This window comes from Spea bombifrons, chromosome 6, assembly GCF_027358695.1.
Source record: "Spea bombifrons isolate aSpeBom1 chromosome 6, aSpeBom1.2.pri, whole genome shotgun sequence".
NCBI classification, from domain to species: domain Eukaryota; kingdom Metazoa; phylum Chordata; class Amphibia; order Anura; family Pelobatidae; genus Spea; species Spea bombifrons.
Genome location: NC_071092.1, coordinates 32,078,239 through 32,100,094, shown reverse-complemented (window position 1 = coordinate 32,100,094; position 21,856 = coordinate 32,078,239). Strand labels below are relative to the sequence as shown.

The 21,856-nt window shown below is 40.7% G+C and overlaps 1 protein-coding gene across 3 annotated transcripts in view; it reads right to left on the bottom strand.

Annotated features, from left to right (window-relative positions):
• Positions 1–304: 304 nt before the first annotated feature.
• Positions 305–21,856, bottom strand: part of PRRC2C (proline rich coiled-coil 2C) — a 31,724-nt gene continuing 10,172 nt past the window's right edge. For 2 of the 3 annotated variants that reach the window (XM_053468578.1, XM_053468580.1), the window contains exons 9-35: positions 21,305–21,392; positions 18,815–18,977; positions 18,532–18,615; positions 17,435–17,915; positions 17,034–17,314; positions 15,326–15,575; positions 14,672–14,885; positions 11,973–14,246; positions 11,543–11,778; positions 10,497–10,642; positions 9,971–10,304; positions 9,317–9,402; positions 9,029–9,217; positions 8,390–8,641; positions 8,033–8,125; positions 7,716–7,817; positions 6,966–7,227; positions 5,981–6,184; positions 5,550–5,671; positions 5,179–5,297; positions 4,394–4,625; positions 4,163–4,270; positions 3,774–3,977; positions 3,171–3,277; positions 2,684–2,813; positions 1,774–2,010; positions 305–1,535 (exon numbers count right to left, since the gene is read on the bottom strand). In XM_053468578.1, coding sequence (XP_053324553.1) covers positions 1,263–1,535; positions 1,774–2,010; positions 2,684–2,813; positions 3,171–3,277; positions 3,774–3,977; positions 4,163–4,270; positions 4,394–4,625; positions 5,179–5,297; positions 5,550–5,671; positions 5,981–6,184; positions 6,966–7,227; positions 7,716–7,817; positions 8,033–8,125; positions 8,390–8,641; positions 9,029–9,217; positions 9,317–9,402; positions 9,971–10,304; positions 10,497–10,642; positions 11,543–11,778; positions 11,973–14,246; positions 14,672–14,885; positions 15,326–15,575; positions 17,034–17,314; positions 17,435–17,915; positions 18,532–18,615; positions 18,815–18,977; positions 21,305–21,392 — 7,271 coding nt within the window. In that variant the 3' untranslated portion in view covers positions 305–1,262. The remainder of the gene's footprint in view (positions 1,536–1,773; positions 2,011–2,683; positions 2,814–3,170; positions 3,278–3,773; positions 3,978–4,162; positions 4,271–4,393; positions 4,626–5,178; positions 5,298–5,549; positions 5,672–5,980; positions 6,185–6,965; positions 7,228–7,715; positions 7,818–8,032; positions 8,126–8,389; positions 8,642–9,028; positions 9,218–9,316; positions 9,403–9,970; positions 10,305–10,496; positions 10,643–11,542; positions 11,779–11,972; positions 14,247–14,671; positions 14,886–15,325; positions 15,576–17,033; positions 17,315–17,434; positions 17,916–18,531; positions 18,616–18,814; positions 18,978–21,304; positions 21,393–21,856) is intronic. The other variant, XM_053468579.1, reaches the window with a different exon arrangement.

Below are 21,856 nucleotides of genomic sequence, written 5' to 3'. Positions count from 1 at the left end.
TTACGCCGGTTTTTAGTTTGAGTGTCAAACAGAATTTAATTTGATATACAGAGACAAACTAGTACTGCTGCTCTAACACTCAACTTTAATGGATGTATTTTATAATGCAGATTGTCCTTTGCTCTTGTGACCGAAACTGCCCTGTTTAAATATCACCTCAGACTTTGTTGAAACCTTTATAGCTTGCAAAAATCTGCCAGCTTCCCTGTCATATGTACAATCTTCTCCCCAAATAAGGAACTTTACCACAAAATTGAATCATTTCATAATGTACAGTCTTGTGTAAGGTCCAGAATAATAAGAGTTTTTTTTTCAATTTCTATTTTATTTAAAAAAAAAAAGTTGCCATTTATCTTGATTTTACTTTCTGCCAAAAAATAGTAACAAAAATGTGGTCAAAAGAAGGTTGAATTTTAAAGGTACAGTATACAGAGTGATATCTCCAAACAGTTAAGACAGCAGCAACACTGGCATATTTTAAATTGTTCTAGCTTAGCTGTGTTTAGAAGAAGAAGAAAAAAACAAAAAGATAACAGCAGCTAGGTCACTGACATTACACAGTAGACCTTATAATTGTCTTGTGGTAGCCAAAGTGAGCGTAAGTGGCTGAGACCGCTTGTATTAAACCTGACAGCTCAGATGCTTAGTGCCTTTTAATTCATCTGTCACCAGCGTATCCAACAGACTAGAACGTTTTCAGGAGAGTCTGACCGGTGTGATCTGAAAGACTAAACACTATTATTTTTCATTGATCAATGAGATCTGAGCCCAGAAGAAGTGAGCCCAATAGATGAAGCCAAACAGCAGAACCCTAAACAAGACCATAAAGCATGTTTGGGTATATATGTATCATGTTTAATGCACGCTCATTCTGGTTCCGTGTGGCTAATGAAATGGAAAAACTCCACTATTATAGTGTTTTGTTTTTTTTAACCAACCATTCAATCCTTTACTGTAATCTATCGTCCCATGGTGTGGATTCAGGTTTCAGACTTTGACAGCCAAGGACAAACTGAGCAAAACTGGGGGTCAAAAAATAAACCCATCTGAACAGAAAAAAAAAAAAATCTTCTACCTCTCAGAACTTAAGATGCTGAAAGGGCAGCCAAAGCAGTCTCATTCACACAATCCTTAGCTAAACTGCTGCTACACCCATATTCCTACTTTTATCAGCTGCTGTAACTCAGTAAACAAAACAAATGATAAAAAAAGATCAATATAACTCTGTAACGCTCAGAACATAACCATCTACATGCTGCCTTTTATGACTTTGTCTCTTCTGTTTTTATGGCCTGAGGTTTAATTGGTCCAGTTCTAATAGGTTTTGTGGAGGTCGGCACTGTTGCTGGAGCAGCAGGCGCTGAGTTCTCCTCTATTTTCTCCTGTTGAACCATTGACGAGTCTGGGAGGTTGTCTGAAGGCTTAGGTGGGCCTTGAGATGGTTTTGGAGGCTTTGAAACAGGTTTGCTTTGCTGATGCTGCTGCTGTTCGAAGAAGCGATGTGTTGACTGTAAAACCTCTGCTCTCTGTTTTGCCTTAAGGGAATGGGAAAAAGAAAACCAAAAACACAGATGTGTTCCATGAATTAAGAGTAAGCAAGGTAAAGCCAAGTTTGAAAAAAAAAATAGAGCAGGGATGGACTGATCTATGTAGAATATTGCAACTAGCTTTTTTTTTTTAAAGCCAAAACATATATATATTGTATGAACTGGGATGATGGGATGAGACCGTTAGTGATTAGCCCACCCAAAAAAGACCACAAACCACACTGACCTTCAAATCCTGCTCTGCCTTCATAGCAGCGTGGGCAGGGGTAACACGGACCCCTGAAGGTGGAACAGGGGGAGGTCTGGACATGTGATGAAGGCGAGGATGGTTCATCAGTCCTGTGGGCATTTGTGGTGGCATCTGATTGGGCAGTCCCATAGGTGGGCGCTGAACAGGCGGTTGGAAGGTATTTGGGTGGGGCGCACGCACCAGAGGTGGGACAAGGCTAGGTTGGGAGAGGATCTGAGGGAAAAGGACTCCAACTTTAATTGACTGAGAACATCATCGGTTTTCATTTAGATTATACGTGTACACAACTGAAGTTAGTAAATACCTGCTTAACAAATCAATATTTTATGAGCTAATACAGCTTTAACATGCCACCTCAATACACTTCATTTCAAAACCTTAAAAATACATTTGTTATACACCCCTTCAACTATTTGTATTCCAAGTGGAAAGTTACAGAGATCAATAGCACAAGTATTGTTGGCGCCAGCACATTCATTTGCCTAGTATGACCAACATAAAAAGGCAATATGCTGACCAGATGACATTCAGTACCATGTGTCAGTAACAAAAAATGACACCATAAGGCAATAATGAAATCTTTATAAAGTCCAACGCTGCAGCTTGACAAAGGGAATGTTTTAAACCATAAGAGCTAAAGGTAAGCGCTCAAGATATCCAAAGGATTACCAGTATCAAGTACCACTTTATATATTACAAACCATGAAAAATAGCCCTCATAGCATCCAATGCAGCAGTCTAATAAACGGGAACCTACCTGTGATAAGACCACTTTTCCAGCCTCACATCAGAACTGTGTATGCATGAACCCAAACCTCAAATTAATTAAACATGCTGCAACCCCGTGATGACTGCATTTAAACATCAGAAATACAGAACTTATTACCTGAGGAGGGAATTGTGTTGGGAAGGGAGGCTGACTCATCCTTACACCAGCCGCTGAAGAAAACTGGTGCTTTTGGTAAGTCATACTGTTCATTTTACTGGACTGGCTATTTGGACTGGTTGAACTGGCCCTATGGGAAAAGGAATATTGGATTAAAAAAAGGCACAATTCTGTAAAATTATGTAGGACAGAACAGATTCACAAGCAATCCAGGTCAGAAGACATTTTTACTTATGAATGCAGAAAAGACTACATTCGTATGAAACTGGAACTCCAAGCGTAATGCTTGCAATACACACGTAAACGACAGAAAAGTAACACAAAGCATACTGATAAGAACGCAAACTTTATAGCAATACTATATGAAGGTTTAAACAAGGACGTAAAAAAAAATCATGGAAAGTGACAGCTTACCGAGAGGGATGTTCAGTTTCTCATATCCCTATAATTATACTAAATTTGCAAGCAGTTATGTGATTAAACTTACCGAAAAGGACTGGAGGTGGGGGTGGTACTTCTCCCAGCCACAGGCGGCGTTCCAGGCTTTACATGATCCAAAGCAGAGCCATAATGCTTCAAATCCATATCAGACATCTGTACACAAAATAAAATAAATATCCATACATCCCCATAACTCAACATGTAAGTATGAACTTTCCAAACTATTAAAAATACTACCATATAGGGTACTATGTAAGGGATGCATGTTGCCCTCTAGATGAAAAGAAATGTATGTGGGTCATGTCTAATAAGGGGGCACCTAATTCTTCTATGTTGCTACGGTTTCAAATAAAAGCCCCTATTTGTTCCGGGAAAAAAGGATGTGTAATTTGTGTGGGTACATCAAACATGGAAAAGGGGTAAAAATTGGCAAAAAAACTCAGCAAGGTACAAAAATCCCCTGGGACTGAAGGGGTTAAAGGAGTTCACGCGCTAAAGTAATGCTACCTTATGCCATGTAACTCTCTCACACTCTGATAAGTATAGATGTAGGAGATAAAAAGGGTGTTCAATAAATAGTAATGCACTGTTAGAGCTCTTAAAATCAGATTATGATGAAGAGAAGCTTTACGTGGATTTATGTTCTCACCTTCCCATGGCCAGCAATCATACCATGCTGATTGCCAGAAGGGATCAGGCCTCTGTAAGGCTGGTTCACTTGGCTCCTAGACAGATTCTGGTGTTGAGCTTGTGGTGTTGGGGGCATTGTCTGAGACAGGGCAATCAAAGGCTGCCCAGCTGTGGAACCAAAATTAGGCAACGACAATTGCGACCCTTGCAAAGGTACCGTCATCTGAAAGGATATTAAATAGGGTTATACTCAAAGCACTGCTCCAGATCAAGTATATTAAGGTCAATATATGAATACATACAGAGGCCTGTTTGGAACTCGTGGCCACCATTTCAAGAGATGCGTGTCAAGAGATTTTGTTGGCAAGGCACTTACTGAAGAATTGTAAAACCTCATGTTACGCTCACCTGCTGAAGTGCTGAGGGAGACTGAGTAGTGTTATAGAAGTTGGTCTGACTGGGCTGCTGGACTTGTCCAGAGTACAGACTTGATGGCTGTCCCAATCCTTGCCGTGTCTGGTGAAAAAACAAGTACAATGTTTCACAAGTCTTGATAGCTGAATGTTGATGGCCAAGCCGCATTCAAGCTTGTCATCAAAACAGTAAACTCTAGAAGTAATTTAATAGTGAAGTGCAAACCTGTAGAAGATGAGTATCAATTAGCTGGGAACCACCTAATCCAGATTGGCTCAGTTGGTGATCATACAGAATGGGGATTGGCTGTGTATTTGTGGTCTGTTGATATGCTAGGCTAGACTGAGCCTTTCCTAGATCTTGGTGCTGGAGCCCAGGGAAATTGTGCAAGGCTGCTCCAGATAACATGACAGGAGAGGGTTGAGAGAGGCTATTCTGAAGAAACGCTTGTTGGGACCTGGAAGAAAAAAAACAGAAAATTAGAATTTTTGACTGTATAAAAGTATTCAATAAACAAAAGCAGAGGCACACCAGATCAACAGCCAATGCAATTCCCCTGACACCTACTATAGAAGAATGCATGTTAAATTACAGAGTACTCAAAAAGGTAAAAGCACTTATCTGAAAAAGTTGCAATTCTGCTGAAAAAGCTGCCCTCTTCTTGCCACCGATTGGCTGGAATGTGCTCACTTTGAAATCAATGAGACGACATTCCCCAAAAGCACACAGGTATTTGAACAGACCCCTAAGAGGGTTCGGCCAAACATCTCCTACAGGGCATTTAGCTGGGGGGGGGGTTTGAGAAATCTCTTCCCAATTCATTTACAAAATGGATCATACAAATTAACTGTGCAGCTATCATAGTAATGAAAGTGCATACGATAGCTGAAGTGCCCCATTAAGATCAATATTTCTCTGTACAATCTGCAGTTTTGCTCATATCTTACTAAAGTTCTGTACAAATTTTTCAACAAAGCAGGACATGTAGAATATCAGCAATATCGCCTTACCGGTATGGCTGCAGGGACGTAGTAAATAACTCCTGGCCTTGAGACACCGCTGGTCCAGGCCCTAACCCTAGCTGGGCTTGATGCTGTCCTTGCAGGGGGGCATAAATTGGAATTGGAATCTAAAGACAAAATTTATTAATTGATAAGAAACTAACATTATAAATTAGGATGTATTCTTAACACTAAAGATTAAAGTTTTTAGAAATAAGTGAGAGGCAGACAGTAGCAAACATTAAGTATTCTATTTACACACATAAATGGATAGCTTTAGTTCCTCTTAAAAGGTATGGAGCCGAGACTCTATAGACTCTTCCCATGGAAACAACCGTTCAAATAAACTACAAAGTATGGCCCCATGAAGCACAAGATACCTGAGACAGTCCTGGCTGAAATCCCTGTTGCTGTGTCAGAGTTGGTGGAGCTAATCGAGCGTGCTGAGTGCTGAATAGGTGACTAGCATCCATATAGAAAGCAGGGATCTGAGCTGTAGGCCCTTGTGATGAAATACAAAAAAAACAGTTACCCAGCTATTAATGTATACATTAATAAAAATTCAGACATTTTTGCCGTGTTAGGAAGCCCAAAATTGTTATCAAAACTGCAGTTACTGTGTATTTTATCAGGAACTCAACACTTCCTTCCAAAAAATGCGACACGATCGTTTCATTTTATCCATGTGATTCTCTCTTGATAAAGAAAACTTAAGAGAAAAACACTACCTGAAAGCAGTTACACACATTGTGGAGTTGTGAAGTCTATGCTTTATATGTTACAATAACAGATGTAAGAATTTGAAGTATACCTGCTGCAGACTGGGAGACATAAACCTGTGGGCTCTGTTGCTGAGCCATGAGTGACGGCATGCAGCTTAGCTGGGAGAAGTGGCTCGCGGAGGGCATGTTGCTGTTACTTTGAATTTGCTGTGGTTTCACCTTGCATATATTTGGAGGGTCAGAGCCTGTGGTGGTTTTTGTGCTAAGAGAGCACGTGGTGTAGGTTCCAGCACCTAAATGGCAATGGAAACCGTACATTACTGGAATAATACGCATGTGATAAATATATCAACCAAGTATACCAGACCAAAGCCAAGCCTATTAACTATTTGGTCTAAAAATTTAGTTGCGTAAAATGGAGACAGTGATGCCCAGATGCTTGCATAAAAGGTAACAATGACCATGCTCATTTTAGCGAAACCTAAGTAAGCAAGAACGCACCTCTTACCTATACAGAAGAGATTTTGACACAGGTAAGGATGCCTGAAAAAATAGTTGTGTGAAAAAGTACAACCTCTCTGTTATGTCCTGATATGTAAAGCCATAGAATGAAATAATCTGTTCTTTAGTAGGTCTAAATAGGTAAATACAACCCTCAGATGAACATAAATGACAGTGTCATTATTTATTCAGCAAAAGTAAAGCCAAAATGGAGAAGCCATGTGTGAAGAACCAAGTACACCTTATGATTAAACCACCTTCAGCAACAATAACTTAAAAAGTAATCATTTTAGACCTGATAAAGAACAGATTGTCATGTTCCGATACATAAAACCATAGAATTCAAAGATGGTGTACTTTTTCACACAAGTATCTTTTTTTTCTCCTGGATAAACTTGTCCAAAAAAACTTACATTAATAAAAAATAAAAATCATTGAATTGTTAGTTGTTACATACAACACATTTAACAAAAATGACACGTTCCTTGAAGTCTTCTTAAAAGAGCAGAACTCTAGCTTAATGCACGTTTTATCAGTGGCACAATGGAATGCATAAATGCTATGTCCTGTTACCTGATAAAGACGTTGTTGGTGTAACTGAAGCCACTGGTATGGGAGGCATAGATGCACTAGAGAAAGAGCTGTATGGTACAGTGCTTTGTGAAGGAGGTCCTGGATTAGCACTGCTGGCTGATGCCACACCAACTCCATTACTGGCATTGGTGGGTGCTCCCACAGCTGTCGTACTGGTAATGGGGGGTGCTGCAGAGGTGATTGGTGACCCCTTCTCTGCAACATTTGGTGAATTCTCCCAGGCTTTGCGTGCAGACTCCATCTGTAAGAAAAGAGAAATCTTCATGAATACAGGATATCAGTAAAACTAATCAGGAATAAACTGGTAAAAACCTGTACATAAGGGAGTTGTATAATTACACCACTTTTTCAGCCCTTGAGGAAGTGTCGCCAAGTGTTGTTTAAGGTCACCAGCAACATACAAAATGGGATAAGGATTCCATTTTGAATTTAAAAAAATACTGAAAATTCTCAGTGACGGCAGAAATTCATAATACTTAACAGAAGGCGAGCATGAAAAATATTTTTTGAGCAATTAAAAGGCGAGACCTAAACAGTGACAAATTGCAGTCACTCTGAATGTTTAAGATGCACAAGCCATGCTTGTGAACCTATTCTGCAGAACGTTGTCATTCATTCATCCTTTATATTACGTCTGCAGTTGTTGCAGGACTTATGTTATTAGCTATATTTTGGTAGAATTTTTACCAATCCTAAAGCAAGGTCCACTTATTATACATCGTTACATACCTTAAGAGTGAGATCAACAGTGGCTGGAGACACTGGCGTTAGCCCTGAGCTCTGTTGAAGAGTTTCCCTTCTGGTCAGTGGAAGAGAATGGGGCAAAGGAACCTGAAATTAAGTTGATACATATTACATTTAACTTTTGTCTGGATAGGATGAAAAAATACATATAGTGCAATATGATTAATGAGAAAAGCATTTCTACTGTGCTAAGTATTGGTATGCACTTGTCTTTTTCCCTCCTCACTGCTTAAAAAGGGGTAGAAGTTACTCCAATTCTACATTACACAACCCATGATCACAAAAAAAAGGACCAAACGTACATTTGGAACCAAGGTAGACTCAATTTTGGAATTTCCAGATGCAGATGTATTCGGTAGCGCAGTGGATGGGCTGGTATAATCCGTTACAGAGTCCTAAAAAAAGATTTCAAATAAACACTTTAAATATCAGGTTTGTGTTATGGGATTTTTCTATTCTTTGTAGTTACACGAAAAAAAAACATAAATAAAAACCCAGTAAAACAAATAACGCCACTCAAATATCAGGCTACGGTGCGGTAGGAAGTTAAGATGGGTACAAAATCTAAATGTATGCAAAAATGTACTGGCAATAAAATAATTTTAGCATAACTTTGATTTACTGATAACCATGTAAATTTGTAACATTAAACCCAGTACCTTAGAGCTGCTTCCAAACTCTGGTGCAGACACCGACAGCATACTGCTAATCTCAGTGGTCACTTCTGCTACAGCTTTGCTGTCTTTTGATGGAACCGGCTCTGGCGTCCGTACATTTGCCGAGATTGGTTTCTCCTGCGTCTCTGGCTCAGGCTGATGCACCTCTTTAACTTTACGGTTCTTCAAGGAACGCTCCTTACCAATGGGTCCAGGTTTATATTGTTTGCTCTGAATTAAACCGAGATCTGGAATCTGCAAGGTTTGAGAGCGAGTAAGACACTTGTAGTGATCTTAAAAAGCATGCAAACGTAACTGGGGGTGGGGGGGGTCAATGTGTTTCTAAACTATCAAGGTTTTTGTAGAAAATAGTTAAACCTGAGAGACTCTGGACAATTCTAAAACATGGCAAAAGTTATTACATGATATTACTGTTAAAGCCCTATCAACATAACCTAGTTCCCAGGAAGAAAAAATCAAACGAAACCTAGATCTAAATATCATACATTAACTGTACTCTACTATCTTTGCTATCAAGTGATTAAGAAAAACAAAAAGATAACAAACATCACACAGAGATAAAAGTACTGTAACTTTAAAGATAAAGTGTGTTGATCTAGCGTGCTACGATATATGCATTACCTTTTGTGTTTTAATAGGACCAGCACGAGACTGTTTCTGTCTCTGCTCCTTAGGCTCTGGCAAAGATTCACTGGTTTTATCGGGGAGAGAGGGAGCAACTTCATTATCACTGCTGCCGGATGCTGGAGCGCCAAACTGAATAGTTTCCATTGTTAAGTCTACAGAACCCTCGTGCCCATTCTTAGCAGCCTAAAGGGGGGAAAATAGGACACTTGAGTTACCTAGATCTTAATTGAAAACAAATGGAAGAATCTAATATGTTTGCATTACTTTCACAGAATACAGTACCTCAGAAGTTGAGGCTGGTACAAACCCTGTGAGGGGTTTATTCCATGCACTGGAGGACGGTGGCTGAGGAGGGTTTATATGGCCAACTGGAAAGAAAACCAAAAAGATATGTTACGTGTGAGCTGGCACAACGGCGTGTAAACCATTGCTGTGGAAAAGTATTTGCCCCTTTCTTGATTTCTTCTATTTTTGTCACATTTAAATGTTTTATCATCCTACTTTTTTATTTTGTTTGTTTTTAAAAAAGACGACATGAGTAAATACAATATAAATTTTTAAAAGTCCATCAAACCCAATATAACGCACGTTCACCACTGTTCCAAGTTGTGCCCATTTGTAGAGTCCTAGAGCCTTAGAAATGGCTTTGTTACCCCTTTCCAGACGGATAGATGTCAAAAACTAAGAACAGGTAAGCAAACTTCTTTAGAATGTGGCATGTGCTGCTTTTTGAGACCTTTTAGCCTACTTCACTATGAAATACCGGTTCTACTTAATTGAAACCTAGATTCAACAAAGTTGAATATAGAAGAAATCAACAAGGGCTCATTCTTTTTCACAGCACAAAGGAAGCTTAAGCATCATATAAAACATAACATTGCAGTCAATCAAAGTTAAGAAAAATTGTGAATGCTTTACCATTATTGCAACACTTACGTTTCTTGGTCAAGTCATTCAAAACATTGGGAGCAGCCATCTTGTTCTCCCACAGATCTGTACCAAGCGCATTAGGCGGTTGTGAGGCGGGTGGTGCTTTCACAGGACCAGGAAACTCTGCACCATTGGTGGGTGCGTTTGCGGTGGTCTGGGGCTGGACAGTCTGAGGCTGGCTAGCTGCTGGTGCTTGGGTTACCAGAGGAGTAGACAGTGTAGATGACTGGACTTGCAATGCTGCTGCGGCCGCTTGTTGCTGTTGCTTCTTCACAAACCTTGGTGGAAGCTTGGAATTCTGACCTCTTCCTTTCTCGCCAGAACCCTTTTTGCTCCACACCTAAAAAATTAATGACAGCCTTAAGTAATGCTGAGAAGAACAGAGAATGTAGCACTTGACACTTTATACATTTCAAAGACCTTGCTCAATGTCAATAATGTTAAGAGGAAGTTAATATGGCTGCTGCCAGCAGTATACACATAGTGGGTATCACTCCACTTTGCGATCACTAAAGACAGATTGGACCTGTACCGTCTGCTCTTCTTTCTTTCTGCGCTCTTCATCTTGCAGTCGCTTTTGTTGTTTCTTAGAGACTACTTCTGTGAACCCATCATTCAAATTGGACTGCGAGTCCTCAAGGGTTGTCACCTCTGGGTGATCATCTATAATTACGACACCTAAAAGGGAATAAAACAGTCAATAAAGAACTATATATATAGCGAAACAAATTAGAATCTAGTCAAAATCCTATCATGTATTTTACATTACTACAATACCTTATATAACCCACTGTGGCTGGCGCAAAGTGAATTGTACCTCTAAATACAATAGATAAGGTAAAAGATGAACACACCATTACATCTTTATATTAATTTTAGAATAAAAGTTTATGGTACCCTAACAAAACGGAGTCTCCTTTATTCTATTAACGCCACAAGGGTATCTGAGTGAAATCGTTGGTTTAGAGACAGACAACCAATAATTCAGCCAATATTTCTTGAGATATCACAACCTTCCTTAATCAGTTATACCTTTTCCAAAGACAACCTCTTACACCCACACAGATACAACTCCCAAATACCAGATGTTCCTCTTAAGCAGTTGTGGATCTGAGTGTACCAATAAGATATATATTTAAGAAATAAAGGTGTTAAGTAATTCCCAAGAGATGGCACTACTGCATGTCTACAGTAACGATCAAGTTCAGGTTGTACCATAGATTACAAAATTATTGTAGAATATTTTTGCATTTTCTGTCTCTCCCGGACATGTGTCCTTGGGCAGAGCATTGTATAAAAGCATTTATATTATATTTATAACAGCATATTCATTCTGCGCAATAACATTTCTCTTCCAGTGACTTGCATTCTCAATATTCGTTCACCGATAAATCACAACAAATTAACCAACCAAAACCAAGTCATTTATAGAATTATATTATGAGCAAAAAAGGAAAAAAAGAAAGAAACATGGGGGTACCCCCCCCCACACACTAATCGTTCAAAGCAGCCATTTGCACAAAATAATTTCATACAACACTCACTGTGACCATCTAACCATATAAATTTTAAACTTACTTGCATAGTTGTTTAGGTCAAATTGGGACAATGCATCTACTTTCTCCTTAGGCTTTTTTACAACTGGTTTTGGTTCCTCTCTCTTTTTTCCTGCCGTTTCCTTAAACCCTTTTTGTTGTACAGACATGCTTCCCACCTCTTCAGAGTGTGGGTGGTAAGGGTGATAAGAATGAATATTACCGCTGGCACCAGATGAATCTACAGCCGCTGAACCTTGGCTATGGTCATCAAACGGCCTACAAAAAAGACAAAAGATGTGTATTAAACTATTAGAGCAAACTGCATATGGTTATGTTTAATCATTTCACACCAATTTACATTTACAATGACTGGGTTGCCTCTAAAAATCCCAGATGACAATAGTTTTGCACGTCAAAATGTAAAATACTTCTCTACAATTAAAGAGCAGCCTGAGTCTACAAAGACTTACCCTCTCTTTTGCCGCTGCAAAGAAGCGCCACTTCTTCTCTCACCCCTAGGTCCTGAGTAATGTCTGCCAGGCTTAGGAGCACCAGTATTGCCTCTACGATTTTGACGATCCATGCCAGGACGCTGGCTGGAGAAGCTCCTTTTAGCACTCTCTCTTTTGGGCGGGGACTGGGCCAAGCCATCGGTGGCCTTCACTGGTATGGGAGATTGGGTGTTCACTGATGTGGCCGCCTTCCGTTCATCTCTTTCCCGCCTTTCGTTGAAGTCACTGCTTTCCGAGGCAGTTTCCCATTCTTCATTTGCCTGATCGGAGGAGTTATGATTGGACAAGTCTGGAGTTTTGTTACCAGAGAAATCTGAAGGGAGTTCATGAGAAGTGCTTGATGCCGGCACACCTTGGCTAGGAACTCCGGTAGATTCGACAGTTTTGCCAGCATCCTCCCTCTCTCTTTCTTTTAAACGCCTGAACCTTGGAGGCTTATCCTGTCTAGGTGGTCGTGTAGGCCTCTGTCTTCTAGGTCTGTCTCTGGCTGGATCAAACTTCCTTTCAAATTTCATTGGAGGCCTCTTCTCTCCTGAAGGCATCATTGGGTGATCCTGATTTCTATTTTCAACTTCATCCATTCTTGGAGGAGGTGGTGGTCTTGTCTCTTGCTGCCTAGGAATCCACTGATTGTCCCGATAGGCAGATCTTCTCGGTGGAGCAGGTCGTGTTGAACGCATTCCAGGGTCTCTTCCTCCACGACGGAACCCACCAGCACCCCTACCTCTTCGAGATGGCTCACCTTTTGGAAGAAAGCCAGGTTTTGTTTTGGAATCATCTTCTCTTGAGAAGTGTCTCTCTGGAATCCTTGCTTCAGACTTGAATGCTCCCCCTTCAGATTTTACAGCTGAAGCAGACTTGGGTATCCTTTTTAATTCTGCCCTTTCATCTCTACGTGGCTTGCTTTTGGTTGCACTTTCCTTGTCAGAAAGCGGAGTGTCACTTGCACTCTCACGTCCTTCACTGTCGGAATCTGTTTCAGAACCACGTTGTCTACGTCTCTTTGGTAATACCTCACAGTCTGAACTTTCACTGCGTGTTTCGCTTTCTTCCCTGCGCCTTAAAGCTCCAGGAGCCACTTGTTCAGACTGTGGTTTTGTCTCTCTATAATGTGGATAGTCACGGCTCTGTCCTCTCCCTGCTCTTCCTCTTCCTCCATAGGACCCCCTATAACTTCTTCCTCTAGAATAGTATTCTCCCCGGCCTCTGCCTCTATACCCTTGATCTGGAAACCAGTCTCTGTCTCTGGCATCTTTTCTGTAAGCCCTGGGGGGCAGGACTGCCTCCCTTTTATGTGGTATTGTGGAAGGAGGTGGTTGAGAAGCTGTTGGAGGTCTTGAGTCTGGTTTTGGCTTATCAGAAGAGTGCTCCTTGTTGACAACTCTAACAACCCTCTCTTCCTTGTTTGCTTGATTGTTTGAAGCTGGTTGGACCACAGATTTGGGTGTGGGTTCAGGTGTCTCTGGAGACTTCTCTGAGTGGGTTGTACTTGGATGTGACACTTTTGGTACATTTGCCACCTCCGCATTTTGTTTATCTTGCTCAGTCTTCACTGTTTGAATGGGGCTGGGCATTGATAGGGCTGGAGACTGCTTCCTTTCTTCCTTCTCTGGCTTTACAAATTTCTCCTCTTCTTTTTCTCTTCGCATTTCTCTTTCTTCTTTCATGTCCCTGAGGATTGGCTTCTTGATGGGCCCAGAGCGTCTCACAGGTCTATCGCTACTTTCCTCTCTCCCTCTGGATCCATGCCTTGGACCCCATCTAGTTTCAGATTTGGATTTAAAAGGTTTATCTGTTTTGGAAATGTCAAGAGGTTTTGATGTCTGAAAGCTTTCTCTTCTCTGCTTCTCATCCACCACTTCTTTTACTGGCTCCGGAGGTCTAATAGGGACTTTGGTGCTCAATGGGACTGACTCAGGCCTCCTTTCGTCCTGTTTCATGGTAAGTGAAGATTCGCTGGAGAGGCTTCTAGGTAAAACAGGATGAATGTCTACCTGAGTGGTTGTCTCTTCCAGACTGGATTGCTTATCGACTTGTTCAAACCTAGAAATTGTAGGTATCTCTTCCTCATCCTGCAGAAGCTGATCAGGCTCTTGTTGCCGTACAGGAGCACTGTGAAGTTCGGGTTCTCGTGGTCTGGGAAAAAACTCTGTTTTGTGCCGAGGTTCAAATGGGCTATGTTCTATTGTGTACGTTTCAGGGACAACGTCTGGCTCTGCTGCACTTTCAGCCCTAAATTGGGATAACATTACACAAAAAAAAGTTTTACTCAATTAAAAAGGTTTTAGCATTACTCATTTTATTAAATACTTATAGTGCATATTTTTTGTTAGTATAATTACAGCCGAGACTGAGGGTAGACAGTAACTACAACACCCAACCAATTTCTTATTCTTAACTTCTATCTGTATTGATATGGAAAATTAATCATGCTTATCTTGCATCTAAGCTCTCAATGCAGAGTGCAAAAAGGTAGCCATTATAGCATACTATTTAGTATTGGTATCCGGAACCACCATTATGTGGTTGCACTTAGTGTGCAGACCTAAGATTGGGGAAATGGTAAAGGATTTGCCTCATTGTTAAAAAGGCATATTTCCTATAGGGGAAAAGGGAAAAAAATCCTATGGAACTTAGTTATTCCACCTTTAGCCTACCTGTAATCTTCAGTCTCTTCTGGTGCTTTTGGCGCAGCAGCAAGCTGCTGGGAATCTGGGTGTGTGTAAGGCTCAGCTCCCCACATCATACGAGGTTCTGAGAGTGGGACAGCATGATCTCTCACGGGCCGTGCAACATGCTCATATGGTTCAGAGGCAGCTGACGGACCATCTATCGGCTCACGTCTCATCATGGGCTTGGTTGCCATCATACCTTCAGACATTTTTAATATAGATTAATAGACAAATCAACTTGTATTTTGTAGCAAGTTTTAGTGTTTGTGTAAAGTATTTACTAGTTTGCTCTTAATAAGTAAACGACGAATAATGCAGACAGTTTAGATGGAAATAGTGACAATAGGCACACAAAGCAGTTCTTGCTTTAATACTAACAAGTAGTAGCATGTTTCAAATTCTAAACCCAAAAGCAGTTAAATAAATGACAACTTTATAAACAATTTGCATTCTACAATCATCTTTGTAGCCCTGCAGTAAAACATATCATAATTATGGCCATCCACCATGGTGGCAGTATATAGTGTCAACTATATTATACAGCACAATTGTAAAAGTATCATTTCAACTTTTTATATGCCGTTTATATGAACAGATTATAACATTATTTAAAAAGGTCAGTTATCAGTCATAACTCACCAGGGTGCATTGGTGGCATATCCATGGCAGGGCGTCCAGACATCATACGTGGATCCATGTATGGCTGCATCATAAGCCAGCGTGGGTCGAATGCCATGGAAGCTAAATGCTGCGGATGTGGCCCCAGAGGCTGGTATAATGGCCTGTGCTGAGGAGGTGGAACTGGACTGGTAGATGGCTGTGACTGAGCACTTTGAGAGATCACACCTTGTTGCTGTTGCTGCTGCCATTGTTGTTGTTTCATCTGCTCCTAAATATAGACATCAGTTTATAAAACATAGTATTAGACAATCCACCAAGATGGCTTAGCAGTTATTTTTGTGTTATTTGTAGCATGCAATCCAGACTTTTAAGATGTAGGTGAAACAAAGTAAAACCGTATAACAAAATTCTTTACAGAGAATTTCTTTTGCTTGTCATTTCTTGTAGCATGTAGTAGGTGATGGCTTCACCTAACCGTGGAAGGGCAAGAAATTATGAAACTCCTGGGACCCCCCCACTAAATTACAAAGCCAGACAATACAAACAAAAAACAAAAACAACTTAAGGTGGATATTGTACTACCAGGAAATGACTAGGAAAATAAATCAGGTAAGAATTTTCTGTTTCCATGTCAATCCTGGTAGCATGCAGTAGGATATATAAAAAACTGACAGGGAGGGTCAAAAACTATCCGATAGAACTCTTGCTTAAATGCTCAGCAAGAAAACAAACTCAAGCTGATATTCGAGTCTGGTAATCTATTCTTTAAGACAGCCGTCTTACAAAAAAGGTTCATAGACAACCCAAAGACACTGAGACAGCCCTAGTAGAATGAACACTTTTGTCCAGGAGGAGGTTCCTTTCAAGCCTTCTTGTAAGCTTCCTAATTACTAACACAATCCAACTGGCAATTGTGGCTTTAAATGTGACATACACAAAACCTTAAGTATCTCCAAGAAAGTGACCATGTTCAGACTCCACCGCGGAGAACTGATTCACAGCTGAGAAATTGTCTGAACTCTTGAATAGTAATCAGACATGACTCTTGATTGGTCTCATGGGAAAAGAGGCTGCTGGGGAAGCTTCAATTTAGAGCTTCTCATACTGTCAGGACTTCCAAGGAATAGATAGAAAGCATGCTTTCTGATCATGCACCTAGAAGAAACAAAACTTCTATAACACCTCCCCAAAGGCTAGGCGGGCATCTGTCAATGATCCGATCAAGGTTCCTGCACCCAGCACCTGGCAGTGGACTGGCCCTCCAAGAACACAACCATGGCTACACACAAAGCATCCCAACTCAAGCAGGGTGCAGATCCTGGGAATATAGCTCTCCCATGACTTCAATAAAAGAAATAGTAGGAAGATAACACCCCTAACGGAGGGAAGGGGGAAAACAAGTGGGAAGTTTCAGGAGTTTTATAATTTCCTGCCCTTCCTGAATAGACGGAGTTATCTACTACTACATGCTATGGGAAACATTCACAGAAATACATTTTGTAGTAAAGAGATCAAAACGCAAGAATACCAAGCTCTGTATGTATTGACAACATTAAATCAATACTTTTGCAGTCTGCTCTAATCGCAATAAGAAACTTTATACTGCACCTCGGCAGGTTTGTTGTGGTCCATTATCAAAAAGATGTGCACTAATATAGACAAAATAATGTTCATGTCAAAGTGTTGGATAAAGTGATGGAAAGTATACGATAGGTATACACTTTACCTGTTGTCTCTGAAATCTTGGAGGCAGAGATTTTTGAAACTGCTTTGAATATCCAGAGGAAACCGTGGGACGTTGTTGAGTACCAGACTCTGACTCGCTCTCATGGGGCAACGCAGGGACTGGCACCGGAGAAGGGGCATGCGGCAGAGGTATGGGGGGTGTCTGCACCGAAGGGGGTTGTAGGACTGTGATGGTGGTTGGGATCGGAATAGGTGTAGCAGGAGAAGCGCTCTCTCTCTCGCTTGAAATGCTCTCCTTCCTGGCAAACGACGACTCCTCTTCTGAAAGAAGCATAAAGCGGGCAAAACCCCAAGCCACATAAATATTAGTTTACAATATCTATATATATCTATACACACATCGCAACTACAGCCACCCTAATACATGCTAAAATCAAATACCTAAATCCAATGTCTTTTCTACCAACACATTGATGTCTCCACTTTGTGTTGGATGCGGTTCTTCAGGCTGAATGGGCTCTTCTTCCTTCACCTCAGGCTGGACAGGTGACTCTGCTTTCTCAGGTTCTATTTCCTTTACAGGTTCCTTGTTGAGGATTACTTCTTCTGCTGGAAGAGGTTCTGTAGGCTTTTCCTCAGGGGCCGAATCCTCTGCAAGTTTCTCGGGTGCGGTTGTGGTAGATGTTGCAGGGGCAGATGCTGCAAACTTTTCATTCAAACGCTTTAACTTCTCTGCGCATGCAGCTTTCCTTTGCTCTTCCATTCTCCTTTCTTCTTCTTCACGCCTCTTGCGTGCTCTCTCCACAGCAGCTGAAACGTCAGACTGTTGTCTCCTCCTTTGCTTCCACAACTCATCCTCGCTGGGGCGGGAAGGCAAGGCGCCCTGTCTACTTGGAGCCACTGGACGACTTTGAGAAGTGTGCTAGAGTGGAAAATGTTTATATATTTTATGCATAAAAAGTTTTGTAGCAAATAAAATTTACCATTGCAATAGTTTGAAAACATCAGAATGCTAAAAAAGAATGCCATTTTTTTTACTGCGGTCAGAGCCGGCCTTAGGCGTTGTGGCGCCCTGTGCGGACTACTCCTCTGGCGCCCCCCCCTCACTACCCCCCTCTCTGCCCCTTCAAACTACCCCCCCTCAAACTACCCCCCCCCCTCTGCCCCTTCAAACTACCCCCCCCCTCTGCCCCTTCAAACTACCCCCCCCCCCTGCCCCTTCAAACTACCCCCCCCCTCTGCCCCTTCAAACATCAATGATGTTAAATAAAGTTTTAAAAAAAAAACAAAAAAAAAAAACGATGCTTTAATCTAAGTCCCGGTCAGGCGCCCCTGCAACCATGGCGCCCTGTGCGGTCGCACAGGTCGCACACCCCTAAGGCCGGCCCTGACTGCGGTTAAGTTAGAGGTACGCTAACATAACTATTTTGTACTTGTTACCTGTAGAGCAAAGCCTTTAAGGATATATCTATTGCTATTTATACTTATTAACCATCAACCAAGATGTAAGCGAAGAAACACACTGTTCTTAAACATACCTGTGGGGGTGCATTTTTTGGTTGCAGAAGAGGTGGAATACCCTTATCAAGAGATACGAGAGGAGGTGGCATCTGGCGTCTGTCCTATAGGCGTAGGAAAACATAAAACAGTGTAAACAAACTGATTAACATTCTGAAGCCTTCAGGCTTTCATCTACACATGTGGTTCCTAAAGGCACCATTCATGTTAGAAGCAATACTGGAAAACCACAGGTTATCTTTTCAAAGATTGTACAATATACAGTACATCCCACATTCAAAGCCAGCATGTAAGCCAACAAACCTGGCTTTCAGATGGAGGACCCTTGCTAAGTAGTCCTTTCAGCCCAGAAGATGGAGGTGCTTGAGATGCTGCAGTGATCGGTCTCTCCTCAGTTTCTTTGTGAGCTTCCAAATCTTCATTTGATTTTTCTTCATGTTGCTCCGATTTGGATATCCGGTCATCCCTGTACAAAAAGAGGTAACTGTAACACTTGTTGAAGAAGGACAGACACCTCAGGAGCCTGATTTGAGAAGTCGAGGTTAACATTTAGTGGATAGAGAAACTGGACCAGTTTGCAATTTACAAAGTTAGATAAGCACTTGTTTAAATGTGACATACAAATAGGCCACATAGCAAAAGCAGATCTTTCACTAATAACCTTATCATACTTTGTTGTAACCCGACATAATGCTAAAGCCTGGTTCTCTAGTAAAAAGTCTTCTTAAGCGAAAAATATATATTAATATACATATACACACATGAAACTTATATAGCTATATCTATTGTGGCACTGCTGACCTGAAAGCCCTGAAGAGAGGAATAGAGTAAGGAGATGTTCTGGCATGCTTGTCCTGGGACACTAAAAGGAGACCACAAACTGGTCTACAGTTCATTGTTACACCCAAGGCTATTTTTTTTCTTTTTAGGACCCAAACCTTTTATGTAGAGTCTGCACACGACAGGAAAAAGCAGTCATCTCAAATAATGAAACTACACCACCACAAGCTTCAACCAGAACAAAAGTGGACTATAAATCATTAGAAAAATGGCTGGTAGTCTTTCAAGAACCATGTTGCAGGGGTCTACCAAGCTCACAAAGTCTGCTTGAACTCCAACAAGACATGAAAAGCACAACTGAAAAGTAAACGTTACATACTCAATAAATTCCTATTGCTTTACATATTATAGCCTCTCATTTGCATTGGAAAATGTGGAATGGTCTTGAATCTAAAAATCCATGTTACAATTCACACATAGTATGTTTAAGCTGTTCAGCAGATTTTCTACTCAGTCTAGTGAATTGAACAGTATATTTGAGGTATCCTATAGTCCAAACCAGTTATTCTATTTAATGTTAAAGCTGCTTTGTGTAACTATTCATTACATTAGAAGCCATTCCTAACTATATCTCAATATCCATATCACTCTGAAAAGAATTCTATAATGATTCAGTGGAAGGTACTGCTTCACTCGAGTTTGCACTCAAATGACCCAAGGGTAGAAGAAGATGATTTTGGGTGTCTGAACATTTAAATACCGCCTTCTTGCAGCAATGTTTTCTCTCTGCCTGGTGTCTAATACATGGTTTATAAGCTGTTAAAAAGGAACACCTTTTTGACAAACACTCAGTTTTAAGAGATAAAAAACGCCCCAGCCTCCTTATTCTCTGCAGTGTTTCAATATGAAGCCGAAGCCCAGTTCCTTTGGTCTGCATGTTAGTGGAGAATGCATTCAATCTGGCAGTGTAGCCCATTGGGAGGTCAGCTGCAACTACCAGTAAAACAAACTGGAAGGATTAGGGGTCAGAAAAATACAAGTAAAGCAAAAGGTTGTTTTTCAGTAGTGGCTGACAACTCTTTTATACGGCCCTATCATTCAAAACTATCATGTAGCAAAAAATAAAGTCTTTTTTGCAACTTAAGGGCAATTTCCTTTTTGTTACTAATAGATTTAAATAAATAAGAACAAAAATTTTTGCTTTCAAGACAGCTGCATATTGTTCATTTGTGTTCCAGCAGAGATGACTTAGCCCAAACACCGCGACTCTTTATGCTGCTAGTGGAAAACAGAATAGCTGTCTTAACCATGCAGACTCTAAGGAAGGTTCATGGAGAAAGTGATTTTATTGTGAGCAGTAATGTATTCTGGTCCGGCTCGAGTGAGCATTGGGCGGTAGACCCTCTGTGCATAACAGGGAGCCTTAGGCGCCTTGTAACACCACTACTTGATGGGCCAATTTAAAGAGAGCAAACTAATCTTTACAACCAGCAAAATAGCACGATGGGCGGGTGGGCAGAGTCAGAGGCAGCATTGCAAGTGGCCTTTTTACCAATGTTATGAAAAGTCACCTTAATGTCAGGTTTGATTAGGGAAGAAACCAAATATGACAACTGCCTACAATGGCAGCCCCCAGGTTTTTACATAGACACGACCAAAAAAGTAAAGTTTTCTTCTGTGCTAATCTATATACAGCAATGTAGTTAATGGTCAAAGATTTGTTCTTTCCACGGGACTTCCCTTTTAACTACGGCGGTACAAGAGAGATGGATGTAGTTTAGCCAAGAAAAAAACAATACATGGAGGAACACCTTGTTGAAGAGTAAAAAACAGTTGTTTAATGAAAAGTACAAAAATGAATACAGTAATACACAGCATAAATTGATACAAACGTTAACTTAACATCAGAGTCACAAACGGTACACATATCTAGAAGCCGCACAAGGTATGCGCCGCTTTCAACTACTGATCTTAAAGACTGCCAAGTAATAATAAGGGTGCAAGGTAGATTACCAGCTCTCTGATTTTTCTTTGTGACTGGAAGACTCGTCGTCATCGCTGAAATTAAGCTGCTCAGTGTAATCCACTTCACTTTGAGCCCCTATGAAATTGAGGAATTTTTTTTTTTTTAGAAAGAGAATTACAGTAGTTTCATGTATCTGTATGGTCAGTTTCAAGTATTCACACATTCAGCCTTATGTGTAAAGCATGCGATAAAAATGGCATGGCAAAACTTTGTATAACGAGACATTTCATCTATATATTTTCAATAGCCAATTGATATAGGAAGTTATCCAACGGTGTAGTTTTTTTTATACAAATATATAATTTCATTTATTGAAGGTAAAGCGTTAAATCAAAACCTGTATCACCCATGCGAAACATTGCCCCCTATACGTAATAACTGCTGCAATCAATCTTCTGCAATAACCAGCAGCGAGTGTTTAACGTGGCTGTAGAACGTTCAAACTAACTGCCTTTTTAAAGGTCATGCCAAAGTATCTCAATCGGATTCAAGTCAGGCCTTTGACTAGGCCACCCCAAAATCTGGTTTCTTTTGAGCTA